General features: G+C 29.1%; 1 protein-coding gene across 1 annotated transcript in view; it reads right to left on the minus strand.

The window, feature by feature from the left end:
- The window catches only part of LOC106457035 (small subunit processome component 20 homolog), a 184195-nt gene that overhangs the window by 123651 nt on the left and 42422 nt on the right, over positions 1–18122 (minus strand). Inside the window, exons 16-21 of the mRNA XM_022382842.1 lie at positions 12478–12622; positions 11867–11932; positions 9192–9341; positions 3847–4000; positions 2427–2664; positions 1106–1573 (exon numbers count right to left, since the gene is read on the minus strand). Coding sequence (XP_022238550.1) covers positions 1106–1573; positions 2427–2664; positions 3847–4000; positions 9192–9341; positions 11867–11932; positions 12478–12622 — 1221 coding nt within the window. The remainder of the gene's footprint in view (positions 1–1105; positions 1574–2426; positions 2665–3846; positions 4001–9191; positions 9342–11866; positions 11933–12477; positions 12623–18122) is intronic.

The following is an 18122-nucleotide window of genomic DNA, read 5'->3' on the forward strand; positions in this document are numbered from 1 at the left end:
ATTGTTCAGTTTCAATTTTATTCTCATAGGAATCATAGCAATGAGATAGCTGAATCTTTAAAGGCTTTTATTGCATAGTTAGAAAGCCAGAAAAATTATGATAGTTATTGGACATTGTTTGCTTTTTGTATGTTATTATTCTGTGTTCTTATGTATAGTACTCAATTAAATAAAAAAATATTTAGTGTAGTAGTAACATTGGTACAAAAAGTAGGCTTAAGTTTCCTCGATATTCCACAGAAGAAAAAAAAAGACCTAGGTAAGTACTATATTTCTGGTTTTTTCATGCGTATTTTTTATTTATTATTAAATTAATTATTATTAATGTAAAAATTAGAAGCCTATTGGGTTAGATAAGGTAAGATAATGAAAAAAATATACAATAAAAACTCTTCACAAGGTATGCTCACGAGGAGCTTGTCCATTACATAATTCAATATGGAACCTCATGTACATGTTTGTCGAATGATTTACATCCTGTGTGGCAGAATCATTATTTAGACAGGGTTCAAAGGGCAATAAAACAATAAAATTTAAGTAGAAACAGATGTATACTGTTAGAAGCTTTAAACTATTTAGGATACACAATTGTGGTTTCTTGTTACAGTTTGAAATCATTCTGATCAATTTTTTTTTGGTGGTTAGGAAGTCGATAAAATTGACCAACCTTGTATAGAGTTAGGGTAGAGAAAATAACATACAAAATATAAAGTTTTACTGAAACAAAAACATTTGAAATTTATTTTTGAGGTTTTAGAGATTATGCAAATGATATTTGACAATTTTCAGATGAAGAAAATTATTTTTAATCTTAATATGAAAATCACTTTGCACTTGAAGCAGTCAACACTTTGACTCCATATATTCATGGAGAAATTTTGAGTAAAAATAGTTAATTAAAAATTTTGAGTTTTAACAACAAAATACTTGTAATGTTTACTGAAAGCTTGCTAAAATTAGTGAAGATATACAAAACATATTAAAAGTTATAGTAGGAAACTATAATGGTCACGATTTTGATCGAATGGGTCTAGCCCATAGTAAGATAGTAAATTACTGTGAAAAAAACAAATATACATTAAAATGAGATTATAATGAATCTTACTTGATAATACTTTTCCCTTTTTTTGCTTCTTCAATGATATTATAATCATTATTACCAGATTCCTCTTCATTGTTTGTATCATAAAATTCTTTTACGTCAGGTAAGCTGTTAGCCATTTTACTTGTTGGAGTTAGCATATCATTTGCTATTTCCTCATCAGAATCATTTCCCATTTCCTTCTGTGCCTTTTCATATTCTGTCACACATTCTTCACCTTCCAGACTGAGAGGAGGTTCTGTATCCATTTCTACACCACTTTCATCGTCAACCTCTGTTATTCTAACTTTTTTTTTTACCATCTTTTTTCTTTCAACACTTCTTGCTCTTTTTCCACAAGTTTTTTTATTATGAACTCTTTTCTTTTGTTTTTTTCTCTGTTGTTTGAAACACGAAATAGAGTTTTTTATTTCTTTCTGACTGATGTCTTGGGTTTTCACCAAAGTGGTGTCATAGTTGGAAAATTCCTCCCTATTAAAATTAGCCAAAAACTTTAGTATCAAGAACTACGAAAATAACCATGAGTTATATATTATAATTGTAAAAAAATACACATACATATTTAACTGCTACTAGAAACAAATTTCCTATTTATATTTATAACAAAAGATTAATTATAAAAGTATTTTATTATGTTTGATATAATTACAATTCAGCTTTGGCCAAAATACCTTGGAAGTAACAAAATGGGTAAATAATTAAAAAACAAACAAACAGAGAGCTATTTTAAATGTGAATGTTTTCTTCACTCTATTTTGCTTTTAATTAATAAGAAACCACTCTTTGAATGTCCTCAATATATATATATATTTTCCCATGGACTAAGATACTATCTTGTCTTGAGTTCATATACACAAAATTATTAACACATCTAAGTTACAGGTCAGTAATATCTACTACCACTAAGACAAGCTACAAAGAAAATGACAAATAAGAAATTAATTTTAATCATACAGAGCTTTATTATATAACTAGCATCTACAAGAGTCACCTTTAAATATTCATAACTGAAAATCACTTCTGTTTTTAAACTTGTTGTTACGCTTGCATGGTTCAGAATTATTGTATGTTAGTACTGACTGACAACATAAGGTTCTGTCAAACTACTCAAAAGGTAGAGTGAAACAAAATATTCCAATTTTGCTGGGCATAAATACTTGATGGACAATATGAATACTAGCTGGTCCATTAAAACTAGTATAAGTAGAAATCTTAACAATTTTCATTTATAATAATAATAATAATAGGAATAATAATTCTTTTAAAAAATTGCTATTTACTAGTTTTAACATTTATAAGAATATGAAGTCAATTGCAAACGTACCTTATGAAGTATAAAAACAGTGAGACTAATTCTTTGTTCCTAGGTTCTGCAGAATCAGGAAACATTCTAATGGCCTGCCATAAAAGAAGCCGATAGTTGCTGAAGTCTGGACGTTCTTGAGGTAAACACAAAATGCACAAATTCTCAAGAAACAGCTTTCCCATACTGTGTGATGAATCACCACCTGATTTCCAAGCTTCATTCAACTGGAATGAATTTTGAATGGCTGACGATGTACCTGGAAATGATGCACAAAAAGTTTAAACTTTATAATAAAGGATATTTCTTATCATGGTATTATTCTGGATCACTCAAACACATACTATTCAATTTGTTTATGAGGGAAGTAGCTTATTTCATTTGTCTATCATTAGACACAGCATTAAGTAAAAAAATAAAATAAATTTAGATAAGGTCATATTCAAAATTCAATGACCTTCAAAAATGATTACATATTAATAGCAATATTTTTTAGGGAAGTACAGTGAATCAACTTTGTGGTAATGTAACTTGTATTACCCACAATAAGAGTTGTATCTGCAGTGAACTCAAGATTTCTTAAATAGTAGTAACATACGTAATCACTTCTCTGGCCAGGTGGGTTTATAACCAGTAACACTGACTTGGCATTGGTGTAACAGGCAGAGCAGAATCATCTTAATAAATTAAAAACACTAAAATAATACAAAAAAAGAGGTTTTTAACTATTTTATACAAAAGTATATCAATACTATATTTGCCACTTAGCTAACACTAGCTTAAGTAGTCCACAAATTAGTACTGTTCTATAAAATGTTTACAACTTGGCAAAAACTTCAAGTATCATTCAAAAATGAATAACAAAATTCAGCAACTATTGATTGCAAAATTTTAAACAAACTAAAGTAATTATCTAATAAATATAAAATATTTGTTTGAAGTTTAGTAAATTAGCCTAATGGAGTAGTTTGAGAATTTCCAAACCCTTGACTTAAAACTGTAAAATCTAACACTTAAAGCTGGTAACTAAAAATGAAGATAAATTAAAAGTTAGATCCATACTGCAAATTAATGTTTTTTGTTTCTTTAGCTTTGTATCTGTTGTTCTCCAATTTATTTTTGTATCTTTTTTTGAATATATATATATATTCATAACTTTCAATGTGTCTTATTTTACCTTTAGTTAATTGACTTTTAAAATATAGTCACATTTAGTATACTTTTATCATATATCTGCTTCTCTAGTGTTGTAAGCATTTCGCAACATATAATATGATTCTCTTTATCACAACTGCTTTAGATTTGAAAAAGATATGTCTGAAATTTTTAAAACCAAAACAAAAATATAAAGGTGGTATCTTTATCAAGTGTTTTCTTTATCCTATAACAATTTGAGGTTTTAAGGATAGCTAAAACACATAAAATGTATTTCAACGTTTACCTTGATCATCTATTGCTTTCTGCAGTTGAGCAGAATATACATCCCAAAACGACTTTCCAAGGCCATAAGCATGGGATTCAAGAAGCTTTTGTATTGGCTGCCAGAGCAACTTAAAATTGTTGTACAAGCTTCCAAGCAGAAAGTAAACAGGAACCTAGAAAAAAACAAAATGTTTCTTGAATCATTTAGATAATTGTAGTCAGAACAAAAGAAAGTCAGACTGAAAGTAAAAAACTACAGTATCTTGAATCAGCGTTTTCAAGTCTGCCAGTAAGGTAAAACAAGGAAGAAGTATATACAACTAGGAGGTTAAACCAAAAGAGTAAGTTTATTCTACATGGAATCGTTTTACATTCACTTTTTTAACAAAACATAACATATAATTTAAGGACAACAAGGGACTGTTGGTTCATGTAGGCTGTCCCATCTACCCATTATACTACACTAAAATACAAACACTTAAAGCTAGCCCTTATCATTCAAACATTTATCAAATTAACTGCATCTACCACACCTGAAGGCAATCCATTCCAAAGACTAACCAGTGTTAGAAAATAAAGCTCTCTTATCTGAAGTTGACTCCTACTATGCCAAAATTTATATTTGTGTTTCCTAGTCTTATCATTCTCATAATTAAGTATGGAAAAAGAAGGAGAATCAATACTGTTACTTCCAATCTTAAATACCTCAATCAGACCTCCACTAACTCTTCTTGTTTCAAGAGAAAACAATTTCACAAATCTTAAACTATAGTTGTACGAGATCCTAGTAGCCCTTTTCTGAACCCTTTACAACAATTCAATGTCCTTTCTAAGGCATGAAGCCCAAGATTGAACACAGTACTCCAAATATAGCCTAATCAATAACATTATAACCTCTTTAGACTTGAATTCAATATTTCTGTATATACAACCTATATTCTTATTTGCCCAACCATTAGCAACAGTACACTTCTCGGATGGCTTAAGAAACCGATTAACTAGAACACCAAGGTCATTTTCTTCCATAACACTGTTAAGGTTATTCCGATCAAAATTATACTCATAATTCAAATTAGGATACACCACGTGCATTACCTTGCATTTATTACAATTAAGAACCATCAGCCATTTATTCATCAAACTCACCAAATAATCCAAATCCATTTTTAAAGCAGCATCCTCCTTCTAACAACCCAAAACTTTAATATTATAAAAATTAAATAATTTTTTGACCATTCCTTCATCAATGTCAGTGATAAAAGTCAAAAAGAGCAAAAGTCCCATCACTGAGTTCTGATATACCCACTTCTGACATTACTCCAGACTGACTGAACTTGGAACTCCATTTAAAACAACCCTCTGCTTTCTTCCATCCAGCTAGTTTGCTATCCAGATACACCAAATCCACACCTATACTTTCATTTAGATAAGCAGTAACCCCTTAACAGAATGTCAAAAGATTAACAAACCAAAATTTTTCTAGTGAAACCATGCTGACTATCCAACAAAATTTCCAGCTTTGTCAAATGATTTTGTAAAGCATTTTTATCAGACTTTCATAAACCTTTTCCACCACTGATGTAAGACTAATTGGTCTATAATTACTTGGATAATTTTCATCAACTCCCCTGAAAAGAGGAGTAACATTAGTTAACTTCCAATTCATTCACAGCTGAAGTGTTTGAAGATTATTCAAGTTTACAGTTATCTTAGTGTAGTATGAAAATAACATATATTATACTCTCCCACAGTATAAATTTCTTATTTACAAATTTTCTTACACTTACCTAAGTTATTATTTAGGAACACTAAATCCACGTGAAATCATGTGATAAGTTCAACCAGATGCATTATTTTTAATGACTTGACTAGTAAAACGAGAGGGAATCCCCAAATAGCCATGACAATTGAAATTCTTTCAGGCAGGATTAGAGTAAATTAATCTACGAGACTTATTTTCTTTTTATTAGCTATAATTTTGTACATCGGCAATACCAGGCATGGGACACACATATACCCGATTTTATTTTATAACTCATCACAATCTCTACCAGCCTACCCTCAAATTGAAATTCTTTCAGACAGGATTAAAGACCTGTCTATGAGACCTTGGGCATGGTCAAATACTTCAATTGAAAGGGTTTGACCTCCTGAGTCCAAAACTGTATTTAGATCTCAAATCGGTCAAGAGATGACAGAGCTATAAGTTAACAGTTTGTACCTGAAAAAATAAATAAAAACGAAAAAACTCAGAACTGTTTGCTGTTTTGTGGGACAGTATTCTACTGACCTATCTTGATTGTTCAGCTTCAAGGAGAATGTGCATTGTGATATACAATTTCAGTATTTCTGGGAGGAATCACTCTGACTTTCAAGAAAAGTAATTTGCTCTTTTTAATACTGCCAAAACTTATTTGATGAAATCCTATCCTTGTTTCGTCCTATTCCTGCACTGACCATGTATGCTTCAATTTAGCCCTTTTTTTTATCTGAATTTAATTTCAGCAACAACTTGTGTTCACTGTTCAACATTTTATGTTTACTATAGTAAATAAGTGCTCTATTTTATTTCTATACATCTTAACTACAAAACCATGTATTGCCCCTTTTATCCCACCATTCACTCATTGCATATTTCCCTCTATACATTAGATTCATGAACCTTTTGTTTTGCAAAGATCAGATTGCTATGTGCGGGTACAACCTTGATTTACTATAGTAGCTAAAAAAAAATAATGTTTTTATCTTATTTTATTTTACTAATTTAATATCAATCACACAAAAATCTTATTTGATAAAACAAAAACTATCCTATTATCATTGTTGTAAACTCATATTTTGTTTTATGAATTATTACATTAAACAAATTATGAACAGCTAAATACTATAATTTGAATAACCTTATCAGTTCTCATAGTGATTTAAGCCAACAAGGAAGATGTCATTGAGGATATCTTTATATGCTCTTTAAGGAAAAGTGTATCTTTTATATAATCATCTTTATGTTCTTTGATTGTTGAAGTGTTTGAAAAAGTATAAATGTTGGTGGAAATAAAATCTGTCACCAGATAAAAGATATCAATATTTAACTGAGGTGGTTGATACTTAGAAAAATACTGGAGATATAATTTTACCCTATTTTAGAATTGTCAATCATGCTCAAATTAAATGCAGGTGTTTACTATAGGTTCTGAGAAAATGATTATATCTATGTGTCTTATTTTTATTCATTTTACCATTAGACAAAACAAAAATATTATTGTTAAATGAGGTATCACTTTTGTACTCTCTTAACATTTAAGAAACACCAAAATATCATATCAAAATAAAGAAAAAAAAAACAAACAATTAAATGTTTTCTGAAATAAATCTTAGGGAGTCAAGAGGTGAGAAAAGATGGCTTTTAACTATAGGGAAACAAGAGTTCCGAGTCACTAAATGCAACCAAAACTGCTTTTAATCCTATGTGCACAGCTGGTTCAAATTACACGTAATGACCTTTTACAGAATTACAATCAAAATTTAATTAAATAACTTTTTTATATATCAATGTACGTCAATAAATTTGACATCAAAATGTAGCTTATAATTCAAATTTGGTTTTATGTTTTAATTTCTTAATTGTAAAGGGAAGTAGTTAAATAAATTCTCAATCTTCACTTCTGTATGCCACATAATTATGTTAGTCTGAGCCAAAGTAGGTATACATATTTTTAAATTTTAAGTAACTCAGTTTTTGTAGTTTTGTTTTCTTGTTTAAATACTTTTTGTAGCATTAAAACTTTCTACATCACTGTAGCTAGCTAGGTTACGTATATATCAATTCCTACTTTATTATACTTGTATAATACAAAGCTAAGAGCAGTTGCAAGGAGCAGGTTGACGAATACAAGATACAGTAGCTTCCACTGATTTATGCAATGATTAATTACTTCTGTCATTTAAATTACTTGGGTTACAAGCCTTCAAAGATGAAAGATTGACATCTGGGTTCCATACCCAGTTCATGACATTCAGTGCATCTCTAAATTCTCTATCCACAACAGCCACATCATGTAGTTATACCAAAGTGCATATATTTTGAACATCATTTCAACATACGTGGTGTGTAAATGAATCATGGTTATTTTACCTTTCAGCATGATATGGACAAAAGACTGACATCAGGTGCTCATCAGTGAATTGTAAAGTAACTTCAGAGTTCAAATGACAATACAGATACTTGGGATTGTATTTCAACAGTCAGTTAATCCTATTTCTCATGAATGTTGTCCATTGACACAATTTTCAGTTTTAAACACTTAAGACTTTGAACAATCTGGTTTGCCCATGAATGCATCATAAGTAGAATGTGAAGGAAGTACGTAACTAGGGTCCCTTCTGTCAGAGTCACTGAGATTCTGAATGGAATTATCTGACATACAGTGTTTGGTATAATAGTACTGTTGAGGGCAAGAGTTTTATTTTCTCCCCTTTTCTTCATTCATTATTACATAGTCCTGATATACACCTTCTTTTTCCATACAAGTCCACACTTCAAATAGCATACAACACTTCTATATTATTTTAGAATGACAGAATTATGTCTTGCTAACACTACTTCACTGATAACCTTAGAAACCATTCAGTAAGTAATGTGGTAAGACACATTGATTTCATAATTATAAAAACAACTGTTTCATTGGATAATTTAATTTTGAATGTGTAACCATACAGCTGGCTCTGCTGAGTAAGTTGCAATTTCATCAACCCAAATATAGGATGTAATAATAATAATGTAGATTTGTTCATTGGTTACTTTTTGCAGTTGTATGTTTTCATCATAAAATAAAAGGTTTAAACACTTTGTAAAATCACTAAAGATGTAGGTTAAAACTTCATCTTAAACAACAGCTTTTACAACAAAATAGCCAGTGTCATTTTTAAACAATATCATCTTTAAACATTTATCACATCTTAAAATGATAAATAACAGACAAAGATTAAAATTGTTTAAAGATGGTGTTCTGCCAACATTACAAACTGGAGGTAAAGTAGGAAAAATTATCTTTAATAAACTGAGCAAAATAGCAAAAGTTGGACTACATGAAAAAAATAAGAATGTGGTAATAGCCAAGTTCATTAATGCAAAACATCCTATGGTAGTTCCATTTCAGTTAAAAGATTTTTCATAATAAATATTTATTTTTTGGCCATTACTTTCTTAATATGCAAAATTCCCATCTTGTTCTGTTGTCCTATTATTTGTAAAAATTTTTAAATTATCACTTTTACAACCTAATCTATCACCACTCCAAAATTATAAGAAATGTCTGTTTTCTTACTTTTGAGAAAGAGCTTAAAATAATGTGGTTTATGACTTACCCTTTCAAATGGGCCTATAGGCAAGTTTTTCTGGATAAGCCTATATTCAAGTTTCTGGAGATGTTTGAGTTTCTCCCTATAGTCTTGAACTGTCAATGGTACTTTTTCTACTTCCAAGCATATTCTAAACACACTAGTTTGTTTCAAGTTCTAAAAACAAAATTCCAGTTATTGTTTAACCACACAATTTCATAAATTATACAGCATCTTAGAAGTTAAAATTGCAACTGCAGAAATGACAAGCTTTAAGCATAAAAAATAGGTTTGATCTTTATGCTTTTGAAATTTTTTTGTACTTACAAATTAAAATATTTTTGCTTTCAAATGAAAATAACACCCCATAATAGTAGAATAATAGTCTTGGAATTAAAAATATTTTAAGAGAAGTTTCTTTTATCAAAAACAGGTGGACAGTAATACTAAATATGATTATATATCCTCCTCTAAAGGAACTGCTACAAAAAAAGAACAATTAATAGATTAATCCTTCACTTAATGAAATAAACAATATGAGGAAAAAATTCTGATTGTAATGGAAAGATATAAAAAATTAGTAAAAGTATAACATAAATTTGCATGTAGCACTTAAGAGAATATTCCTAAACTCTGAATGAACTATTAGGAAGAATTTAAACTATCAAGTTTTATATCATATTATCAAATTATTAATCAAAAAAATTTCTAACATCTCTTAAAATTTAAGAGTATATAAACATAAATTTTTATTCATAAGGCTTAACAAAAGATTGATCAAAATCAAAAATATGAACCTACATATGTTATCAAGCATATAGATGCAAAAATGATGCAGGTTAACATTAAGGTAGTTTAATAACTGCTAATCTGACTCCTCTATTTCACATTTTGAATTATTAGACATTAAAATTATTCAATATACATTTAGAGTTAAGCATGTCATAAAAAGTGAAATATCATTGGCCAGCAATAACCAATTAAAAATTTGTTTATAATATTTTTTAATAATTACTTTGTAAACATGTAATGTACATTTACATTGCCAGTTTTAAAATTTTTGACAAAACTACACAAGTTCTATCTAATTCTCAACTGAGATTAGAGGGAAGACTGTTAGTCAACAGAAACAAACAGTGAGGAATGATCATCACTCTTGTAGCAAACCCACAGCCCCCTAAGTAAGAAATGCATTTTGGGAGCAACAGGATGTAAATCATGAACTCTTGAATTCATAGTCCTGGCTTGTTAACCACTAGGCCATGACCAGTTTCAACCTTAATGTTAAATATATATATATCAATGAGAAACATACAAAAAGCTGTTGGTAGAACTAAGTGATTAGTGGAAATTGACAATCGATTAATCATCAGGCTTATCAATCAAATACATTTAACTAATTGATTATTCTCAAATGAAACTTGGATAGATGGAATAATTGAAAATAGCAATAATCAGAAACACTAATTTCGAGTAGTTCACTATTTTCATTAGTCATGACACTAAATGATTAAGTTGAACAATATTCTCATAACTAGGAATAATAATAATTATTTCGATTAGTTCACTATTTTCATGAGTTATGACACTAAATGATTAAGTTGAACAATATTCTCATAACCAAGAATAATAACGAGAAATCATCATGGTGAATTTTCAATTACTCATATAGTTGGAATAATCCAAAACAGTAATAACTGGAAATCTTAATTAGTTTATTAATTCTGTAACATTAATCAATTTAATTGTAATTTCAATTAATTGGTTACTTTACACGACACTAATTGATGCTCTTAGGTAATCAATTAAGTTAACTGCCCAGCTCTAATGCTTGTACATGTAGTCAGATATTTAAGGACTAAAACAGCCACTTTAGGTGCATTCAACCATTAAATTTTGTAAGCTTTGTAAGTGGTAAAAAGAAATCATTATTGAATTAAGTCCACAAAGTAGTAACCAGTAACCAAATGATTTTCAAGCCTGTAATGAGTAAGTGAATGTGAATATAAATTCTTGCTTTATTGGTTAAACAATGTCTCATTATTTTAACCAACACGAAATCAAGTTATTTTAGCCTAAGTCAATCAAATCTTAAATGTAATAAAAAAAATTTGTAATAAAAGTGAGTTTGACTCTCATTTCAAATTTTCCTCTTAGAAAACTGTACTTATGTTAAAATAAGCATAAACTTTATTTGTTCCTCATTTTATTTTATAGTTAGCTTATATCTGATATTTTTATTTTCTGGTTTTTGTTGCATGAGCATTTCCTATACCTATACAAGTTCTGTTATATGTACAGACACACACACATATGTGTGTGTGTGTGCTTTAAACGTTTTATCTTTTAATTTTTTTTGCACTTTCAACCAAGTATGATTAAATGCAATTGATCTGTTGATATTTACACATGATCTGTACAATGTAGGAACAAATACAAGTAGACTAAAACTTTAACATTCTTTCCTTTTATGGCATTTTAAACCTTTTTTCAGGAGCACTATTATTAGTTTTAATATAAAATAAACATTACTCTATTCTGAACATTCTTAAAAAATTCTACAAATGATTATTCCTAATTAAATTTACAAGAAAATACTAACTTCTTAGCATGAGCATAATAAAATATGTTAATATTAAAATTTTATTTAGTGTTATTAGCTTAGAATTATCATATGCATGATCTTTATATAAACTTTTCACCTTGTCTTCTAATGAAGGTAGTGGCAGGTTAAAACTAGAGAGGATTCTTAATGTCAAAAGGCGAACCTGAAAAGATTGAAAAATGTCTGCTTTCATAATGTTTCTGCTTTTATAGCGCATAAAAATCTTTTCCTATTTAGTCAATAACTATACAGAACCATAAGCATAAAATCCTCAAACTGTGTTAAAACAGAAAAACAAAATTGAATTTATACAAACAAAATAACAAAAATAAAATTTTGTATTGATACAATAACACAAGCCCCAGGTTTTATATAAAATCAAATTCATTCTAAACTATTTTTAAAGAAAACAGAGACAGTTTTATGGAAGTTTGCAATAATCATTTTCTTTTAATTTAAAATACTTTTTTGGGTATGGATATATGTTTGATTAATTTGATTTAAAAGTGTTTGAATTTTGTTGTTTATGGTGATAATGTTACCATACAAGTAAAATAATTAATTCATCAAAATTTGGATTTAATTCATGTTACTACCTACCATTTAAAGGTTTGAAATATATACTGCACACATGGAATAAAATATCACTAATAAAATCTAATTCCAGGATACAGACATACATTTTAGAAACATTAAAACTTTAATTACCAAATGAAAAGGTGATAACAGATTCTGCTGCATCAATGGGAAAATATTCTCCAGAATAGAAATGTCAATATCTTTCACTTTTTGAAATGGATGAGTCAAATAGAAGTCAAAAGCTTGTAAAATAATCACAGAAGTTGGATACAGCCTATAAAGATGTAAAAAATGTCCTTGTTTTATGAAAACCTTAATGAAATAAAATTGAAAATGTATTTAATTTTTTTTCATTATAGAATAATATTCATTTACATGATCAAAAAACAAGTTGTATTCATATATGAACACATAAGAAGTATTAATGCAATATTTAAAAATATATGTATTAAATAGTTAAACTAAAGTATTGGCAGTTTCTAATAACACTGTTGTGTTTATAATTTAATTAAAAAAAAAATCTTCAAAAAAATTTTTCTGTGAAACATTTACACATATACCCTAAAAATGATATTGTAATATCATAGAATCTCCAAGAAAAGCAATTGTCATACCAGACAAAGTAAATCGCTACTTCTATGTGGCTTCATTTTATAATTAAAAGTAAAATGTATGGTAAAACTTTGGTTCTATTAAAACAGTGCATTAGTTAAGTTTATCTTGTTCAATCCTAAATGATTAAATATAGAAAGATTGCAAAAAATATCAATTTGATTCATCACAGAGCTCACTACTGCTCTTTTCAATAGTATAATGCCAAAATTTTTAAACAAAAATCCATAATGTGAAATTTGCCAACTTTATAGTAGTCCAACAAGACAATTAATAATCCGGTAATTTACTGGGTATATTCTTTACTTAACCCTTTTTCTACTGCCTCAGTGGATTATGCTCACCGTGTGACCCCAATATAACCATCATAGTTTCCATACTATAACTTTTAACATGTTTTGTGTATTTTCATGGAATTTTTCTAACTTTTAGTATATGTTACAAGTCTTTTGTAGAGAAAAATCAGAATTTTTAATTCAGTATTTTACTAAAAATTTGTCCATGAACATATAGTTAATGTTGAAGGCTCTGAATGCATAGTGATTTTCAATTTAAGATTAAAAATACATTTCAACATCTGAAAATTATCAATTTTATTTGCTTAATCTCTAAAACCTCATAAATAAATATCAAATATTCTTTTTTTTAATTCTATCTGTTATTTTTCCTACCCTTATTCAATATGTAATTGGTTAATTTGATCACCATAATTAAACGTAAAATGAGCAGTACTGTTCTATCCTTTATAGTATTGACCACAAAGTTCCAAAGTACTTCTCCTGAGAGTTTCTACTTCTAACCTTTTCACATCTATTTTCTATGTTTGTTGTACTATAAGCAGATGAAGTAGAAACCTTCTGAACATAAAGCAATGAATCACCACTTCTGCCATAAGACTGTGACACTGTAATATGACACAATCAATAGCAAACAATAAGCCAAAATTCCCATAGAGTTTATCATAATCCTGGCTCTGAGAACACAGTGGGAGAGGATTTATCAGCTTGTTTACAGTACAGTGATTGCAAGGAGAATTGTCTAAAGTAATAAAAGTGTGAGAAAATGTTTAAGATATGGTTCTGTACAAAGTCCAAGCCAATGCAATAAGTTTGGTAAATATTCGGATTAGTGTTTTCACTGGGTACCCACCAGTCATGATTGTTACCCAGTTTAAAAAAAAAAGCTATGCAATTCTTAAGTCAAAGTATGGTAAACAGAGCTGCAGACAAACTATAATTTTTAAGAGAAAACAGCAAGCAAAAATCTCAAACAGGCACAAAAAGTCACGACACAGAGAGTGAAGACAAATGTGGAAGCAATTGTAGTGGTAGAGACTCAGATTAAATTCCAGTGACATGCCAGTGACACTGATTAGTAAGTAATTGATCTTTAAGTTTAACAGTGTACAAAAATCCCCGAGTACTTTATAAATCAAGTTATTCAATCTTTCTTATACTCTCAAAATTTGCTTATACTATACTAACTTTTACCTCTTCCATTGACAATAATGAACATAAAAGACAAAGAATCAATTAAGTAAGCAACAAATATTAAAAAGTCCATTTAAAATTTTTCATTGTTAAATGATTATTGGCCGATTCACTACATGTAGTCAGTTTGTGGTTACCACCATTTTGTAGTGCAGCACATTCTAGGGAAGAAATGAGGCCTATCACTCATAGGAAACTTTCAAACCTGATGACTGTGTGATTTGTAATAGTAAATACAGTAAATTATTGTATCAATATAAACAATATCTTCCAAAAGTTTTTACAAGTTTATATAACTAGTTTAATTTGTTTCAACTGTAGCTAGCTGCTGCTCATCATAATTCGAGGCAATCATTGCCCTAGAGTTGTTGTTTTACTTCATTGCAATTTAATTGAGAAACACACACACTAACCTTAATGGGGAATTATCAAAGTTTTGTCATTGAAATATTTGAGGTAAGCTCTGCCCATCAATTGTGCTAACTTTTCTGATAGCGCAGCCACTCGCAGTGGTCTTGTGATCTCTCAATGTGTGTTATAATGATAGGTGGCAGTATATGTTGTAACATCCATATATAAATGTATGTACATACAACCTAAGTGTCGTCATCCTGTCCATTATTGCCTGGGCACTGTGGGTATTGTGTAATGACACTCAGCCAGGGTGAACTATTAAAAAGTACTTTGTTTTGTTACCAGTTACCAATAAGTTAATAGTATCCAATCAAAGAAACAATTGATGAAAAGTTAAAAAATGGAGAGATATTTGATTGATTTATTTCAGTACCTCATGTAGAATAATGGGAATACATACAGTAGCCTATACTTTGCAGACCTATGCTATAGTATACATGATGGCTGCAAAGGTTTTGGAGTTAACATCGTTTTCATCTTTCATTTATAATTATATCATTTACTGTTTTCTTTTAGTTTTCCACCCAAACATTCAAAACTTATTATTAGCAGTGTTAAACATGCTTTTGCTAGAAAAATAAAAACAACAATGCACACGAAGTAACTTAAACTGTGTGGCTTCATGGTTCATGTTGTCTTGTCTTCTGCACATTAGAAACTGTTGTGTTGATAGTGGTCAGAAATTTCAGGCACCCAGATATCTACCTAAATCCAGTTAAGATTTTTGGTACAGGTTCAAACACTAATTTGGATGTTAGTTATCCTCCCAGGGTTGTCAGAATTTAGTAGTATAGGTGTACAAAGTGTGTAAGTGCTTATTAACATAGAACAATAAATAAAAATTAGATAGAAAAATAATAATTTCTAGTTCTTATGATGTTACAAAATTGATTTGCATTCGTGCATTGTACTTGCTAATCCTCACCATAAGCCACATTTATTTTCTCAAGTAGAGTGGGAAACAAATTAATTTTGATAGATTACAAATATGCATTTAAGAAAACCAAAAAATTATCAAATTACTATACTGGTAGAATAATATCACTGTAATTTATCTGGTTTTCTAGCTATGCTATATGTAAGTTTAAAAATTTCATTTCTGTTCAGAACAACAACTTAGTTAACAGACTTCAACATTTTTAGTAAAAATCCAGCTTTTCCCATCAAGTCAATTATAAATAACTGTCAGGTTGAAGTAGTTTGGGATTTGCTCTTTGTATTGGTTATAAACATGTACTTAAGAGAAGTAGGCATGAGTAGACAAGAGGTTTCAAAAGAATGGAGTAGTGGAAGGGCTACCCTGGTAAGTTTGCTAGATATAATGATATCTCAGCAAATGAAAAAGATTAGAGGTTCTTATTTCGTATTCTAGCTTGTAAGTGTCTGAAATTTGGGTTTCTAATTTATTAACCACTATAGACATTGTATGGTAGGCATAATACAATATAAACTGCCCAATAAAACAAAAGGACATGCAATGTGGCACACATGAAAGGATATTTAGCTTTTTTTTTTATTTTCTTTCGAATTAAAACATATATAATATCAAACATAAATTATAAACTACATTTTGATGGCAATTCTATTAACATAACATGGATAATAAAGTTGTTTTATTAAATTTTGAAAACAACTAAAACTTCGTGCTTGCATCCTTTGACATATTTTAGAATATTTCCTAAAATTTTTTTCTATAAAATTCTGGACATATATGGTGTTAAACATTATATCAAACTCAGATAACCCTTTTGAGATGGGTCACAGGTGAAAGGCCATGTCATCTCATTTGTTGACTCGCATTCAAAATTTTATTGAACTACTAATTCATGAATTTATGTGAATAAGTTTGGTATCAAACTATAGATTATAATTCAAATTTTAGTACTATATATTACTCAATTTCTTAATCTAAAAGCAAATATTAAAAAACAAATAAACATCAATTTTTGTGTGTCACGTGGTATGTTGAATGCAGCACTGGTTAAAATTAAATGTTTGTGAAGTCAGAATACTAAGTCTATAGTTTCGTACGAATTAAAAACTCAAATTACCGACATTGACAAGCTAGAATATAAAATATGAAGGTCTTATCTTTTCTATTTGCTATGATATTGCTCATGTTATAAATCAAACACAGTGGTACCTCGCCCGTCTCTTTCCATTTTTAGAAACGCTCCCTTATATACACTTACTTCTATATATGACACGAATAACCAATTGGAAGCCCAAAATGTCCCCCTAGTGGCTTTCTCAGCCATGTTAATGGACTTGGATGCCATTTCTTTCTTTTGAACCAATATTTCAATGAGGTAGGGTGTGTGTTTAGTCTGTTCAAAATTTCATATTTTTTTTAGACTAAAATACATCTTAATTACTAAGCTTGATAAATTTTAGTGGAATTCTATGGTACTGATGTAGTAGTTTATGATTTTTAGTTATTCAAATGTATATTAAAAACCTAAAAAAAATATTTTGTTTCATATCCTCCACATGCAAAATTTTTAAAGGATTAGCCACTTATGTCAAGCACGAACCGAGTACAAAGGTCGTAACTAGAAAAGATTATTAATTGCTTTACTTCTTTATTTACTGTTGTATGTTTTAAGAAAAATAAGTTTAAGAACTGATTTCAAAATAGCAATAATCTATATACATATATAATGTATAATAATTGAAATGTGACTGTATTTTACAAAATACTAGTCTACTAAAACAGAGCCAAGTTACTTTGTACACACCAAAGGTCAGTTTTATGTTACTGGATACGGTAACATGAATGCACAAGTGTCGCGTCATTGTAACTTCTGTACTGTTAGCCAGGCATGGCTAAAAGGTCAATACATTAAAAATAATAAACATATATAAATGTATAATGTTATGAGATTCAAACCATTTATAGTCTAAACATTTATGTTTTCATGTTATAATTTGTGTTCATTCTTAGATGAAAGAGGCATAATTTATATTTATTTCCCAATTTTTTTTATGGTGGTTGTGAGATTGGTCAAATCTACCAAACTCGTACAAAGATTAATTACTGAAAATAACAGATAAAATATAAAGTTTTTCTTTAGAAATGTATGATACCTATCTGGACATTATAAAGATTTCTTTGCATGATAGATAAGCAACATGCGAAAAGAAAAAATGCATGAGAAAAACACTGCTTTACAAAAACTATAAGACTTAATGAAAATATTTGATATTTTGCATATGAAAGTATTGTAATGTTAACTGATAATCTGCCAAAATTCGTTA

The sequence above is a fragment of the Limulus polyphemus genome, unplaced genomic scaffold, assembly GCF_000517525.1.
Source record: "Limulus polyphemus unplaced genomic scaffold, Limulus_polyphemus-2.1.2 Scaffold284, whole genome shotgun sequence".
NCBI classification, from domain to species: domain Eukaryota; kingdom Metazoa; phylum Arthropoda; class Merostomata; order Xiphosura; family Limulidae; genus Limulus; species Limulus polyphemus.